Genomic DNA, 16,345 nt, shown 5'->3' with positions numbered 1-16,345 from the left:
ATTCTTGAGACTTCCCTGTGAGTTTGAAATTATTTCCAAATAAAGCTTAAAAATAACACAGGAAAACAGCTAACTCCCATTCCAGCTGGGATCTCAAGTGTTCAGATCCCCATTCTGATGATCACGGGGGCACAGTCCGGGGCCGGACTCGGGGTTGGGAAGGCACCTGCTCTCCTCCCCCAACCCATGCTCACTATCTCCAGGGCCTCCACTCCACAGGGACACAAAGCCCAGCCTGAGCAGGGCAGCTCCTGCTGGAACCTTGGGTGAGGCTCCTGGCTGCACACAGAGAGGAAGGGTGCCACCAGCTGGGCATGCCCCCCAGAGGGCCAGGAGTCCATAACTCACGGAGTTTGACCCAGTTCATCAACTCACACAGGTTCCCCCATGCCCTCCATCAATTTGCTTTAAAAGGGTTTCCCAGCCCCTGGGAGGAAAGCCAGGTTCTGTCAGCAGGGCCACCTTTGCCCTTACCCTTGCCGTAGGAAGTACCATGAAGACCACAGACCCGCCAGTCAAAGTTCTGCTGGCAGATGGCATCGACGAAATTTGCACTGGTGCCATGGAACAGTTGCCTCTCATCGACCACCTTCCCTCCGCTTCTCTTCTGCATCTGCCCTTTTTGCCTAGAATCATGGGACAGGAGGCAGAGGGTGCTTGGTGCCAAATACAGGCCACCTGACCCAAGAAAACACATTGTATTAGAAGCATCCTGAGTCCAGGCCCGTGAGACCAGGGTGAAAAGCACAAGGGAAGCCTCTGCCTCCACAGCTCAAGGCCTCTTCCACTTCTTGAACTCCCGAAGCAGACCAGACCCACTTCTTCCTCACCACCTTGCTTCCCCTGGAGCTTAGCTAGGGAAGCTGGGAAGCTGGAGCATGCTGGTCAGTGGGGGGCCATCCCTCTCCCCCTCAGTTACCCTGATTTCATCACTGGTCCCAGAGTACAGATGATGCTGCTCCAACCCCCTCTTCTGGGGACAGGTCAGCAGGACCCCAGGCCTGCCTTGGTGACCCGCTGCAGATCTCCTCCCTACAAGGACAAGTTGCTAAGCACCCAAAAACATGCTAGTCCTCAGGCACAAAAATGAGGCCCGGCTCCCTGGCTATCAGGACAACAGCTCTATCTTCCTCTGGGCGTGGGTGGCTGACACAGACCAGTCTGCTGATCTTCAGGCAGGGAGGCAGAAGGCACCAGCCCAAGTGCTGGCTGTCACCAGGGCAGCTTGAGCCCCCTCAGCTCTGAGGGATGTGCCAGCACTAAGCTATAAAGATGGAGAGATGGGGAGGAAAGCAGGGACACAGCTCCCGATGCCACTAGCACTGGGCAAGCAGTGGCTGCCATCTCAGATTGTCCCTGAAACCCAGGACACGTTTGGCAAGCAGCTAGCCTCCCATGTATGTACTGGAGGGGACGGTCACCAGCCCAGCAAGAGTGGGCCCCTCACGTACCACTGGTAGACTTCCCAAAGGGCCAGATTCTGGACTCGCTCAATCTTCTGAACAAAGTAGAAAGGCAGCGTACGGTTGAATAGGTTCCAGACCTTTTGATACTCGTCTGATGAAGAACTGAGGGTTATCTTCTGCAGGAAGCAAATATTTTTTGTCTGTTACCCTCAAAGTGTAAAATATAGATCAGTCCCTTCCCAAGGCTGCTCATAAAATGCTAGAACTGCCAGCAAGCCCAGACAGTGATCACCACTCTCCCTTCGCCCAGGGGTGTAGGGGTGTAGTCTCTCCAGCTGTGGGGTGTATGCAGTTTGTGGTCACTTGTCTTTTGTTCACTATGAAACCCTCCTAAAGGACAGGTACGTGATGCTCACGTCAGCACCACTCCGGGTGTCCCCAGGACGTCCCCGCTCCTCCTCTGTACCCACACAGGGCAGACTACATAGTCTACAGGATCAGAGTGGGTGTCAGTAAATGTGGAGTGCACACGTTTGGTGGAGGGGGGCAAACCCCGCTACAGCAGGTTCAGGCTCACGGGCAGCAGTGCGTGCAGCAGAAGCACGCCTCACTGCGAGTGCTAAGGAAGAGGTCAGGCTGGCAGACGGGCACGGATCAACTCAGTAGCCCGAGGAGACTTGCAGGACGGTGCCTGGCTACTGCATCCTCCCAGCCGAGCCCACCTCTCCCTCAGTGCCTTGCTCTGGGAAATAGCACCCCCTAGGGGCCGGGAGGGGCCCTGACCAAGGGCAGCTGACCTTTGCACAGTGACAATCCACAAATTCCTGCACTTGCAGCCTGCACTTAACCAACCGCCCTGTTCCCTACTCTACAAGGCTTGGCCCGATGACAGCCTGTTAGGGGATCCCTGGGAAACCCCTCTGTACATGGCCTTCCCCTACCCTGAGTGCAGTCTGAACGTCCACAGGGCTCCTGCAACTGAAACTCTGACTCTGGTTTCCTTGCTCCCATCCCATGGGAGGACATCAAACTCCTCTCCCTCAAGTGGGGACCAGCCTGCCCCCCCGGACCAGACTGTCAAGGGCTCCCATACCTGTCATGGCCTACAGCTCAGCCCCACAACCAAGCGCTCCACAGCACGGCCCTGACCTCCCTCCTGTTCCCCAGCATCCTTGCACACCCTCCATCCTGACCTGGGCTCCTTCCCTATGCAGTTTCCATTGACCTTTATGTTCGTCCCCTACTTCTGCATGTACAAGCATCGGCCATCACTTAGGTGTGGACCCAGTGAAGCCTTCCCTATTCCCCTTAATATGGTCACCTCATCCTGTGACACTGAGTACTGCTGTTCAGACTCACGCAGCCCTTCACACGTGTGTCTGGGCTGCTGGGGTCTGGGTGCATGCCGGGGTCTGGGTACAACTCAACGAGAGGAGTGCTCTCAGGGCAGACAGACCCAGAGCCCACCTGCGCAGTGCTCGGCAGGAAGCCAGCGTCAGAGGGCAGTCTGAGGGCCCCACATACATGAGGCAGTAGTGGACAATGACCTGAGTACGCTACAGAACTCAGTGTAGCTCTTGTCAGCTGGCAGGCCTGACATGAGCCATGTGAATTGGTGTTCCTGTCTTCTGGTATCTGGCACTTTCCAACAGGAACTCCCCTCTACATGTCCCTCATCATACGCAAATCCTCCCCTGGTTTTGTTTTCTTGCTTAGTAAGACTAATACTTATTGGCTAAGCAGCTGTTAAGCTCCTATTTCTGCCCTTTCCAGAAATTTCCAGGTCATCATCCTTCATCCACAATACATCCTTTCCCCTTGGGGCCACAACCATCTTCCTGGTGGTCATCCAGCCTTAAAATCCCCAAGACCTGAAAATAAAACCCCACACAGCTCCTCCCTCCAGCCCCAGCCTGGCCTCACAGCTTCCTCAGTGGTGGAGTCTTCTCACTCACTATGTCTAAGAACACCCTCCTCCATGGCCCAAGGCAGCGCAAGTCCCATACCTTAAAGCCAGGGTCTGGCAGGGCTGAGGGATCCCAATGGTCTGGGATGCTCTTTGGGCCTTGAAACTTGACACTGCTACAAAATGTAAACAAAAAAACTGAGATTTTGTTCTTAGACTCAAGCAGATCTACTATCAGCAGCCGCCACTAGCTGGTACCACCAGTCTGGGGCCTCAGCCTAACATTTTGTAAAAGCAGGTAAAAGGTGAGGAAACACCTAAGCATACTATCCACCATGTAGGAGCACGTCTGTCTTTGCCCACGTGGCCAAACCCTAAACAATCAGGCACGAGGGATCCATTTCTCACCTGTATCTCAACACTTGCATGGAAGGCAGAGAGTATCTGATAAAAGGAGCACACACAAACTTTCATCCACAATTTAAAAATTCAAAGAGCTCTTTTTTCAAGCGGCCTCAATGAGGTATAATTGGCATATAAAAACATTTTAGAAAATGTATGTCAAAACTCATTTGGCAGGAGCACCTGGGTGGCGGTCAGTTGAGCATCCAACTTGATTTCGGCTTAGGTCATGATCTCAGATTATGAGATCAAGCCCTGCATCAGGCTCCGCACTCAGCAGGGAGTCTGCTTGGGATTCTCTCTCTCCCTTTCCCCCTCCCCCAACACTCATGCTCATGCTCTCTCTCAAATAAATAAATGAATCTTTAAAAAAAAAAAGAAACCTCGTCTGACAGTAGAAGTTTGACTGGAACTGCTAAGAGGCTATTTGCAGTCTGTATATATCCTATTTAAAGAGACTAAGCTTATTTCATACCACTGCAATATCAGCATGTTTAATTACAGGTTTCACATAACATAAGCACCATATGATCTTTCCAAAAAATATAAGTAAAGAAAGACTGAGTTCTAAAAGACAAGGGACCCAACAGGTCTAGGAACAGGGACTACATCCCTGTAATTCAAAATCCTTCTGACTCCATTTCAGAATGCTCTGTTCTTCCTACAATAGATCTACCTTCTGTTTCCACTGGCATGAGACATGTACCTTCACCCTAAGCCTCAAAGAACTCCCACAAATAACTCTCCTAGGAAAACAGCACAGTTATAACTAACCAAGGTCCCACAAGCAAGAATCAGCCAGAAACAGACCGTGGAGACTGAAGATGCTGAAATTATGAGGCAAGATCATAAGATTATAACACAACAATTATTCTTTCTGCGTTTAAAGAAATAAAAGACAAACTTTAAAAATATATGCAAGGAACTGAACTATAAAAAGATGTGGAGGGTTTAAAAAAGAACCAGAAAGAACTTCTAGAAGTGAAAGAGACACTCTTTGCAAGGACAGCCTTGCGAGCAGGGCAGACCACCTAAGGAGATAAGGAGTGAGCTGAACGAGAAGGGAAGGGCAGTTATCCAGAATGGGGCCCCAGCAATGAGGGGATGGGAGATGTGGGGGAGAAGCTGGGACATAGAGAAGAGAGAGAGAAGGCCTGGATCTGGTCAGAACCTAACCAAAGCTCTGAAAAGAGAGGAGAGGAAAGGCTGAAGGCTATTTTAAGGAGACTCACTGACACAAAGTTCTAAGAAGCCCCAAGAATCTCCAACAGGATAAATAAAAGCACATGCCCAGCCACACCAGGGTGAGAGTGCGTAAGAGCAAGACCAACACAATCTGAAAATCAGCCAGAGGAAGACAAGAGTGAGTCTGGAAAAAGGGCTCCGGTTAGACTGACAGCTGATTTTGCAACCGCAGCAATGGAAACCAGGGGACAGTGGAATGACCTCTTCAATGTTCCAGGAGAAAATAACCACACCCCAAAATGCTATAACCAGTGAAAATATATTTCAGGATTGGGGGCAAAATAAAGATGTACTCAGGCAAACAAAAACACAGTTTTCCAACAGACCTTCATCTAAGAAAATCTGAAAGGACAAAGCAGTAAAATGTGGGTAAATCTAATGAAACATTCATTGTTTAAAGTAACAGTACCTCATGAAGTTAAAAAACAAGAGAGGAAATTAATGGAATAAGGTATATGGGAGCTCTTACATTATTTGATAGGAGGACAAAGATGCTGACCAACTCATACCTAAGAACACGTTACAATTTCTAGTGTGGCCTTTAAAAAAAAAAAAAGTAATACAGTGTATAACTTCCAAACTAGTAGAAGGGGAAAAAAAAATGAAATGACCAAAAATATCCATAAGTCGGCAAGAAAAGAAAAAATAGGACTCAATCACATGAATAAAACATTTTTATAGAGGCTAGGAGGACAGTAAGGAACTAAACCAGAGAGCTGATGTGTAAATGCCATTTCAAACTTGCCCTCAAACTCTGGTATTATAACTTTGGAATGTGGAGATCATATTCTGTGACCCTGTCATTTGTGTAAACAGAGAAGTTGTTTCTGAAAGCGACCCACTCTCCGAGTCCCAGCTGGCCACAGAGGCCCCAGCAGCCTTGCTTGCTAGAGTTACGACAGCTGTCTGCTGTCACCTGGGTTGCATGGACACTGTGTGACTCTCAGGTCAGTGGGGAGATCCTGAATCAGTCATATCTTAGTCTGAATTTGACCAAAATGATCACTTTTATTTCTGATGTGTGGTGTCTGTGGCCCCCTGAAGACTACGTTACAGTAATAACAAAAGACATGCAGTCTCAGAAAGGCGACAGACATATTTTTCCAAACTGTATCTAAGGTAGGCTCTGATTAAGGAAAAAATCAAAAATAACTTCCAGAAGTAGAAGCAGCCACAGTTAACTAAACTCTAAATCCAGAAGCAATACACAAGAGAGATGGATACATTTCACTAAAAAATAAACATTTCTGCATGGGTAAAATACTCTATAAACAAAGCTGACAACTAAGAAATCAAGAGAAAAGGTTTGTGATTTGTATAAGAAACTGAGTGCTCATCTCCCCAGTAGATAAAAGGCTCTTAACGTATTAAAAAAAATACCAAAAGGCTGACAGAAAATTGAACAAAAAGACAAACTGTCCATAGAAAAAGGCAAATGGCTGTTACAGTTAGGAAAAAATACTAAACTTCACTCAGAAGAGAAAGCAAATCAAAATACACTGTTAACACCCTTTGCTACCCATGAGAAGAGCGAAAGTCCAAGAGCTTGATGACTCACTTGTTGGCAAGGCCAAGGCAAACAGGTACCTCAAGCATCTTGAGGCAAAGTGCGTAATGGTTCGACCCTATTTAAGAGGAATTTGCATTCACCTTCTCGATCTTTAACCTCCATGAATATGAAACAGCATGTATACCAGATCATCCACTGTGGCGTTTCCCTTGTAACAACAAAAGACCTAAAACAATGCAAAATATCCCTCCAAAGGGGACAGATTCAATAAAACAGGGTATGTACTGGTGATGGAGAGCTATGAAGACAGATTTCAGAAGACTTCAGTGTCCTGAAAGGGAATAAGTATTTTTTTAAAAGATTTTATTTGGCTGAGAGAGAGAGTACAAGCAGAGGGAATGGCAGGGAGAGGGAGAGGCAGGCTCCCGCTGAGCAGAGAGCCCGATGTGGGGCTCGATCCCAGGACTCTGGGATCATGACCTGAGCCAAAGGCAGACGCTTAGCCGACTGAGCCATCCAGGTGCCCTGGGAATAATTATTTTTAAGTAGAAAAGAAAAGGTACAGAACAGTACATATAGAACGCTACCTTTAGTGCAAGAAAAGGGAAATCAGAAAATACTTCTATGTATATGCATTTGCTCGTTTTTGCAAAAAGAAAGATAAGGATAAATCCGAAATGTACGTAAATGGCTACTCATTGTGCAAACATTGGAGACAACAGGGAGGAAGATACTGACTACTGAGTATACCTTTTTCTTGGACTGATAGTATGGAACTCCTTTAAATGACCATGCTCCACAAACACAACCAGTGAAGTCCATCTGCGGGGCCCCAGAAGAACCAGCAGAGAAACTATCGGTTCGCCATGAAACAGAAATGAGCCCGATTTCTCTGGCTAAAGGAAGGTGTAGCTGGCTGACGACAACAGCTGAGGCTGTGACACACCCAACTGTACCTGGCGCTGAGTACCCGCTGCCATCCAGGCCACTCTCCCCCTGTATGTGGCCATGTAGATTGGACAGGAAGGACCCTTCTCCCAGCTCCAACCCCAGGACATCTGCACTCAGCCTAAAACTACTGGTTCAGAGGGGGTCTGATCAGAACCAAGCTCATAAATATGCCCCATCAGCTGCAGGAGGGCCCTCTCCTGCTCCTAAATGCTTACAAAGACAGGGGCTCCCCTCGTGGCTTCTGGTAGTCACACGGGAACCCGCCCTGAGGATGAAGCTGGCCTCTTAGTGCCTGCAGCATCCATTTTTGGGTTTTTGGTATCCCATGATATTCAAGTACATAAAACCATGAAATACAGGGTTTTGTTTTTTTTATTGGCATATAATTCCATTATTTTTCTATTACTTCAACATTTTCAAACACTCAGGTCTATGATTCAACTATTTGACTGAAAATACAAGCTGATGAGCCAGGTTCAAGCCTAGACTGGCTTGCAAATCACAACAAGCAGCCTTATAATTGTGTATCACAAATCTTTTACCCACAAAGATGATGCTCTGGTTCCAAGCCTTTCCCAGCTCATGGCACATGGATGCCAGCAGTCAAACTGCCACAGGTGACTTGGCATCAGAGCTGGCATTCATTCGTGATGCAACCAGAGCACAAAGAGCAACATGCTTTGTTAGAAGCCAAGACCGCAGCTCACGCTACCAATAACAAAATCTGACTCTAAAAACAAACAGAAAAACCCAAAGAGCTACTGAAAAGATCCCTTCTAAGTTATAAAAAAGATACAATCACTTGAAGATGGAAACAGAGAGAAAATATGAGAAGTGAGATTATTACTGTTCCCTAATCATTCTCTAAATTATACCCTAAGTCAGGAAGCAGTTTTTTGGTTTCTGGAAAAATCTGCAAAAGAATACCTTTATGACTCAGTAACACCACTCACAAACTTACAGTTAAAATATCTAATTATACGGGGCACGCCTGGGTGGCTCAGTCAGTTAAGCGTCCCATTCTTGATTTCAGCTCAGGTCATGATCTCGGGGTCGTGGGATCAAGCCCCATGTCGGGCTCTGTGCGGAGTGTGGAGTCTACTTGAGAGTCTCTCCCTCTGCCCCTCCCCCCTCCACAAACACCCTCTCTCTCTCAAATAAATAAATCTTTTTTAAAAAATCTAATTAAAGGGGAACCCTCTTACACTGTTGGTGGGAATGCAAGCTGGTGCAGCCACTCTGGAAAACAGTATGGAGGTTCCTCAAAAAGTTAAAAACAGAGCTACCCTATGACCCAGCAATTGCACTACTGGGTATTTACCCCAAAGATACAAATGTAGTGATCCAAAGGGGCACGCGCACCCCAATGTTTATAGCAGCAATGTCCACAATAGCTAAATTATGGAAAGAGCTAAAAAATGGATAAAGATGTGGCATATATATATATGTGTATACACACACACACACACACACACACACACACACACACACACAGAGGAATATTATGCAGCCATCAAAATGAAATCTTGCCATTTGCAACAACGTGGATGGAAGTAGAGGTTATTATGCTGAGTGAAATAAGTCAATCAGAGAAAGACAATTATATGATCTCACTGATATGTGGAATTTGAAACAAGGCAGAGGATCACAGGGGAGGAGAGGAAAAAAATGAAACAAGATGAAACTAGAGAGGGAGACAAATCATAAGGACTCTTAATCTCAGGAAACAAACTGAGGGTTGCTGGAGTGGAAGGGGGTGGGAGGGATGGGTGGCTGGGTGCTGGACACTGGGGAGTGTATGTGTTGTGGTGAGCACTATGAATTGTGTAAGACTGATGAATCACAGACCTGTACCCCTGAAACAAATAATACATTATATGTTAATTTAAAAAATCTAATTATACGATTTTTTTCCAGTGTCTTAGTTTTTTTTCCCTTTATTTCATGTTGCATTTGGTTTGGCACCTTAATGCTTTAATTAGAAATTAATTAATCTATACCACAATTAGAATAATACTCTGACATCTTTCTCTCTATAAACCTGCATTATATTTATCATCTTATGATCCATGCTAATACTTCTCTCACTGAAATGTGCTAAGTGTACCCTGATTTTCCAGTTTCATGAATTCTCAGACCTTTTCTGGAACACTGATATTAACACCAGCACCAGTATTAAGTTATGGAAAGTACAAAGGTACTGGGGGGCGGGGCTGGGCACTTGGAGACAGAGCACTGGCATATTCAGTGACACAAGCCAATAAACCCTCTTACTGCATTAGCCAGTCTGAGGGGGCTTTCTGTATGTGCAGCAGAGCACACCCCACCCGGTACACATGCCACCTACCAGGCTTGTTTCACCTTCACCTCCTGCGGGGACACGTATCTGGGTCTCCGGCAAACCTTTCTGACTGTGCCATAGACCAGGTTTTTCTGAACAAACACTGAAAGAAAAAAAATAAAAACCACCAAATGCATATACACACACAGGACAGCAATGTTTTATAAATACAAGCTAAATGGGTTGGAAACTAATCCAAATGTGTAAAGCCTAGAATCAGTCTGTTAAAAAAAATTAGGCAATTTTCACATTCCAAATATTCATAAAGAAAATAGGTATCCTTAGGAGACTGGGTTTAATGAACACATGAATGATGAGTAATTGACGTATCAATTATACATGAGTACTTTTAAATTGTTCCTTCCAATCTTGTTTAAACTATTATTTTGCTTAGCAATTTTTCCCAACTTGGATATAAAAAGAGCTTCAGCCCAGCCTGAGACCAAATTACCACATCTTGAACCAGTGGGATTTAGAATTAGTATAGTAATTTTACTCTTACGGCTTTTTAAAATTTGACTAAACCGACTCCACAGCAGTATTTCCCAACCTTTTTAAACCTGTACCATCTTTAATAAATAAAATTCTTGCCCCATGCCCACCCCCAAGATCCTGAGGTTCATTCTAAGGGTTGAGGAGACACTGACCCCGAGATGAAAAATCACAAATACCTATGAGCTCAATTACGTGTCCCTAGCCACCAGGAAAACCCTGTCACGTCTTACTTTCTGCACTTGGAGTACAAAACCAGTTTTTTTTTCACTTAAAAAACATTTTAATATTAATTTGTAGGTTTCTGTAACTTATGTTACTGCATTTGAGCATACACTGTGTGATCACCAAGGTGTGTGTCCCTCATGCTGTCGCCCAGGTGGTCATCAAGATCGGCACTCCCAGGGGTCCTCCCCATTCTAATCAGGAGCCCATGCACCAGACATGGCTACCACAAGCCCTACTGTTGTCCACCACTCAAATCCCATCAATGATTAGCACACTTACATGGGTTTTTATTGGCTTGTTGACTGACATCATGATAAATCTCAAATGGGTTTTCACTGGTGAAACTACTTAAGACATGCAGACTGGCTAAATATAAGTGAGACCCACTCCCTACCCTTCCACAGACAGGAAAAAGTGAGACTTTTCCCCTAATTTACCCCCAGCAGGGATACACTAGGCTACGTCCCTAAACAAGCGTGACCTTAGGGATTCTACCCTTCTGATGCCAACTAACAGATGTCGGAGTTCTGCCTCTGGAATCTTGGCACTGACAGTGGCCTTGAGTGATGCTTGGGACAAGAGTCCCTAAAATGACAGCACTGAGTCTTCCTCAATCTTACGGAACCAATCATTTGACCTGCTGTGTGCATTTCTTAACTGTACTTGTTTCCTAATAATATTTAGTTCATAAATGTGTCTGGCAGATTTGGGTCTGAGACTTGCTTTCCCTACACCTCTCAGTGAGATGGGAACCTAGCTCACCTCAAACTACTTCTATAGCTGCTGGGATCCACCACCAACAAAAAGAATTGAGTGAGTCTGGGTCAGGTGGGGTGAACACACTTTTTCCTGCAGTTTGCAGAAAACTGTATGCATGTGCTTTTCCCCCACCCTTATCCTGATTCTCTGTTATGTCCCCTGGGGATGCAGCCTAGGTTGAGAATGATAAAGGCTGCATCTGACATTTCTGGTTTTGATATTTTCTAGATATTTAAAAACAGTATTTCAACCAGTTGCCAGCCACAGTCCGATCGGTGCTTAGACTCGATCCTCGTGTAGCTTGCCATCCCCTTTTGTGCATTTTTATCTATCAGACTACGGACTGCAAACCACCTGACCTACAGCTGGTGTTCTCCAGCAGATGCTGAAAGCCGGTAAGCAGTTGTCCCTGCGGAGCAGAACACACTTTTACGTTCTCTCGAAGGGCACACTGAGGGGGCAGCGATCCTACCTTCAGCAAGATGATAAGCACTACAAAACCACAGCAGGGCAGGTCAAGTGGTTTTAGGATAACTCACCACATATACTTTGCTGCCCTCCACACAGAAGAAGGTCCACAAAAATAGAGAAAACAGCAAACCGCACTTACAGGAAGGCCCAGTGAATTCCCTCAAAAGGTGCTGAACATTCAGAAGGATTCAGAGTTTAAAAGGTAAGGCAACACTGAGTTAAACAGAGCTGAACTGATAAATCCATAAGGAAACGGCTTAAGAGAAGCCACAAAAAAAACTAAAACTTAAGAGAAAAAAAAAAATCCTCCAAAGTCAGTCACTAGATGAACTGGCCAAAGGGTATTTGGTCTGTTTCTATCTGTCTGCAAAGGCAACCAGGACAAGTCACTGAAAGCTCAGTGTCAGGACACCACAGGCACAGGATAATCTGCTTCCAGCAACTTTAAATCAAAGTGTGTGTCTAGCACATGTCCCATCCGCAGCCCACCTAGGCCACAGGTGCCGACAGAGGACAACATGGAGCTGTCACGCTGGGAGAACGAGGCAGAGCGCAGAGCGGAACGGCTAGGACATCAGTCAGGGACTGAGGTTAACCCTGGGACCAGAGGAACTTGTCCATGGCCTACAAGACCAGCACCACAGCACACACGCAGACCCGGCCTGTTCCTTCACACTTCGGGCTCCTGTCCTTCCTCAGGCTCCTCTCCCTTCACCTCCCCCTCCCCGGGCAGATTCTCCTCCACCCCCCTGGGCTGCCATCATTGGTTATAGGTCTGTCTTCCCTTCCAGGTGGACAGCATTTCAGGAACAAGAACCCCCTCCCCCTCCCCTTCCTTTTCTTTCCTGGTCCTCAGTGTGTACATGGACCTTCTCCAGGGCGAAGGCAGAAAAGGCGAGCCAACAGATGGCCAAGCCCTGCTGGGTGAGGGCAGCAGGTCAGGACGTACCTTTGAAGTCTAACTCGTATCTGTGCTTTCCAGCCTGGAACTTCAGGATGGCTGCCTGGGCATCAGAGCCCGGTGCACAGTATGCCAGGTAGGCCTTCTCCAAATCGCTGCTGCTGACAGTGGTCACGGGGTGCTCCATGCCCTACAGGGGAAGCCAGAGACTTCGTGAAGGCAAGACCCTACAATGATGAAGAAAGCTGCTGGGTGCGATCCACACCACACTGCAGACATGCCCACGGTGGATATCCGTGTCATGGGGGAGGCAGGGGAGCAGGGAGAGAGGAGCCAGGGAGCAGGGGTGTGGCAGGAGAGGGAGGCACAGAATAGAAGCCAACACGAATGCCTCCTAAAAGCTGCCCAGGAAAATAGTAAACGCAGGTCCTACTAATCAGGATAAGCGTATGGCAGCAAAAGAAGAAGGAGCATTCAAATTACTCATAATGGATGACATAACCATTCGAATAAAGGTGGGCACCAACACTGAATTCTCCAATCCTCTTGGAGGGATGGCCTGAGCACGGCTGCCCCTTCTCTACCCATTCTTGTACCCACCACCCTTTAGAGCGTAGCCCTCCTCTGTCCTTTTCCTGGGCCCGTGGAGAGCTCTTCTATTTTTGAATTATCCATTTTGATCCATACCTTCTCTCCAATTACCTATAGGATATCTAAGATTTGGGGATGACTGAGTTTGAATTCTGGCTCCTCTATAACTGTGACAAGTTATTTTAACCTCTCTAAACCTCAAATGATCTCAACAGAACAGTAACAGGAACAGTAACAAACTTAAATCATACTCCATCATGATCCAAGAGTGCCATCCCATCCTTAAAGGGCTGGGAGAATCATTAAAACAAGGCATGCAGAGCACTTAGGACAGTGCCTGGAACAAAATGCAAAGGTGCCACAGAAATATCAGGCAGGTACTAGATATACCAGCCTGAAGTTCGAAGAGGAATCTGGTCTGGAGACAGAGGTGTAGAGATCACTTAAGGTGGCCACTAACGCAGAAGAATGGGGTCTTGGGCTGGACTCTGGGACACCGCAACATTCATGAAGGAGACAGAAGGAGCAAGACAGCCAGGAGAGTGAGGAGGGAGTGGGCGAAGTCTGGAAATGCTGCAAGATTTGGCACCTGGGCCCTTGACCCTTTGCCAGCGTCTATAGCACAGCAAGGGTTGTGCCCGGCAGGGTCCCACCTCCTACGGGCACTCCATGAAAAGTGACAAGTAACAGGAACAGAAGTCAGATCCTGGCAAGTAGAGGAATAAACAGGGGTCTTTCCTTTCCAGTAGAGATGGATGGGTTGTTCAGGTACCAAAGGGTGAGGGCAATTGTAGAGTGTTTTAGATCAAGGCAAAGATCACAAGAAAGGGGGAAAAAAAAAATGCCAAATATCAACTGGCATGAGAAGCCTGTTGAGAATGATCCAAAGAGGATACAGGTCAGGGTAAGGCATCCTGGAGCCCAACACCTCAGGGAGGTCAAGGTTAACACAGGAAAATTCAGTGGGCCAAGAACAGTAATACCTTTATATCCAAGATTAGGCTATGAATTGAATTGTGCCACGTCCATCGCCAAAAAAGATAGTCTTAACTCTAGTGCCTCAAAACTTGACCTCACTGCAGGTGTAATTAGTTAAGATGAGATCATATTGGAGTAGGATGGGCTCCTAACCCACATAACCTATGTCCTTGTAGGAGAACGGCCATGCCATGTGCAAACGGACACAGGGAGAAGGCCACTTGATGACAAGGCAGAAACTGGACCGAAGCACCCACAAGCCAGGGAAGCCACCAGAAGCTAGGAAGAGGCAAGTATGATTCCTAACAGGTTTCAAAGGGAACATGGCCCTGCTGACACCTTCATTTCCAGTATCTAGCTGTGAGACAATGAATCACTGTTGTTCCAAGCCACCCAGTTTGTGGTACTTTGTTATGGCTGCCTCAGGAAATTAATATAGGGTGGAGGCAATTTTGGACCTGAAATTGGGCTGTACATCCTGAGCTCAGGCAGAAAAGAACCTAGCTTCCCTGAATCAAAAGAAAATGATCCTCAATTGGCAATTAGCAGAAAACTAAGAAAGAAATCCAAATATGGGGTGACACCAGAAGTGTGTGAGGGAAAGAAAAAGCTAGAATGGACAGGCCACCCTATGAGAGGATCCAGCTGATGGTACCAAATGAGACCACACAACCAAAAGTCACTGAGTCCACACATGTGCATCTGTACCCCAGCATCATGTGATGCATTCAGGTCATTCCCAGAGATTCTCACTGTTCTAAAAGAGGTTATATACTGACTATACTTCAAGAAAGAAGTAGGAGCATAGAAAAGAAAAAGGGAAAGCCCTAAGTATGGGTTGTTTCGAGGAGAAAGGCCTCCACTTCCTAAAGTCGTGACAATCCAGTTTGCAAAGTCACCCAGGGAAACATACTTTTGCATAGGTGTCCCTAGGGTCTTGTGTCATCCCACTCAGCTCCCCAAGAAGGGGGACAAATCACAAAACGAAATGTAAGACGTTGTCACATTTGCTAAGTGCTTCTCACCTGCCATGGGTTCCTCCATGATGTCACCAGGTAAGCTAAGCTCCATTCACAGAGCATAACCAGCCCCGCATTCTCTCCTGCTCCTCAATGCCAGGAATGACCTCTCCCCTCCTGCTCCTGACCAAACCAAGAGCAATGCCAGGGAGCCTCCTTGAACAAATCCCCATGGCAAGGAAGCTGGAAGAAACCCCAGGATGCTCAAGAGGGGGAGACGGGTGGGAAAGAGGGCAGACGGAACAGCCACCAAAGAAAGGCAGGCACTGGAGGATGTAGAGGGGAAGCAGATGAGGGCTCAAGTGAGGCCCCTACTGAGAGTGACCATGACCAACTATCTAGAGGGCAGCAAATACTCTGTCCTTCAGCCAGCCAATGTCTGTGCCCTGAGGACCTGCTAGGTACAGGCACTATCCTCCACACGGGGGCACACCGGTGGCACAAGAAAGACCTAACTCCCTGTTCTGATGCAACTCTCATTACAGTGTTCCCAGACAAGAAGACATTCCAGGTGCAGGCAAGAACAAGAATCTCAGGCTTTTATATAGCCTCTTACAACCTGGAAGAGTATAAATGTCTATCAGACCACATATCCCAATATTCATTTTGGAAAGCTGTCCCTATAGACGTGGTGACCTCCCTATCCTTGTACCTCTACAGGTGACCAGGGGGCTCCCTCTAATCTGATCCAGCCATGAACATCTTCAAATAATTGACAACAGCAATTAGATCCAGATTCCAAATCAATACCTGAAATAAATCCATTTTCTTACACTTGCCCACGTTCTGTGAAGTTGCTGCTACAGAGAAGGCAGAAAGCCACCTTCAAAAAGCCTTAAAAGTTTATTGTGCAGCTACACAAACTCTCCTGCACACACAGGCACTTCCTCTGGAGCTACCTGTTCGACAGTAAGAGAGGCATCTTTCTTTGCCATTTAACAAAACCAATGAAGAAAAGTCATCTTACTATAATTTACAGTCACTCAGTTCTCATGAGGCCAACAGATACCTACACATTCAAAGACAGAACCTCATACAAAGGAACAATTCACTAGTTTTGCCCTTATTCCCCCAAAGCAAGTGAGTCATAGGGGGATCTGGGGATCTCTGGCTCTGTCAAGGACTCTCCAAGGACTGTCCAGAAC

The 16,345-nt window shown here is 46.7% G+C and overlaps 1 protein-coding gene across 1 annotated transcript in view; it reads right to left on the bottom strand.

Annotated features, from left to right (window-relative positions):
* PARP12 (poly(ADP-ribose) polymerase family member 12) overlaps positions 1-16,345 on the bottom strand; it is a 35,802-nt gene that overhangs the window by 2,267 nt on the left and 17,190 nt on the right. Inside the window, exons 7-11 of the mRNA XM_032401463.1 lie at positions 12,661-12,802; positions 9,768-9,864; positions 3,413-3,488; positions 1,452-1,582; positions 475-626 (exon numbers count right to left, since the gene is read on the bottom strand). Coding sequence (XP_032257354.1) covers positions 475-626; positions 1,452-1,582; positions 3,413-3,488; positions 9,768-9,864; positions 12,661-12,802 — 598 coding nt within the window. The remainder of the gene's footprint in view (positions 1-474; positions 627-1,451; positions 1,583-3,412; positions 3,489-9,767; positions 9,865-12,660; positions 12,803-16,345) is intronic.

The sequence above is a fragment of the Phoca vitulina genome, unplaced genomic scaffold (genome assembly GCF_004348235.1).
Source record: "Phoca vitulina isolate PV1807 unplaced genomic scaffold, GSC_HSeal_1.0 scaffold4, whole genome shotgun sequence".
Taxonomy (NCBI): Eukaryota; Metazoa; Chordata; class Mammalia; order Carnivora; family Phocidae; genus Phoca; species Phoca vitulina.
Note: the sequence above shows the minus strand (reverse complement) of the source record. Positions and strands in the feature narration are given on the sequence as shown.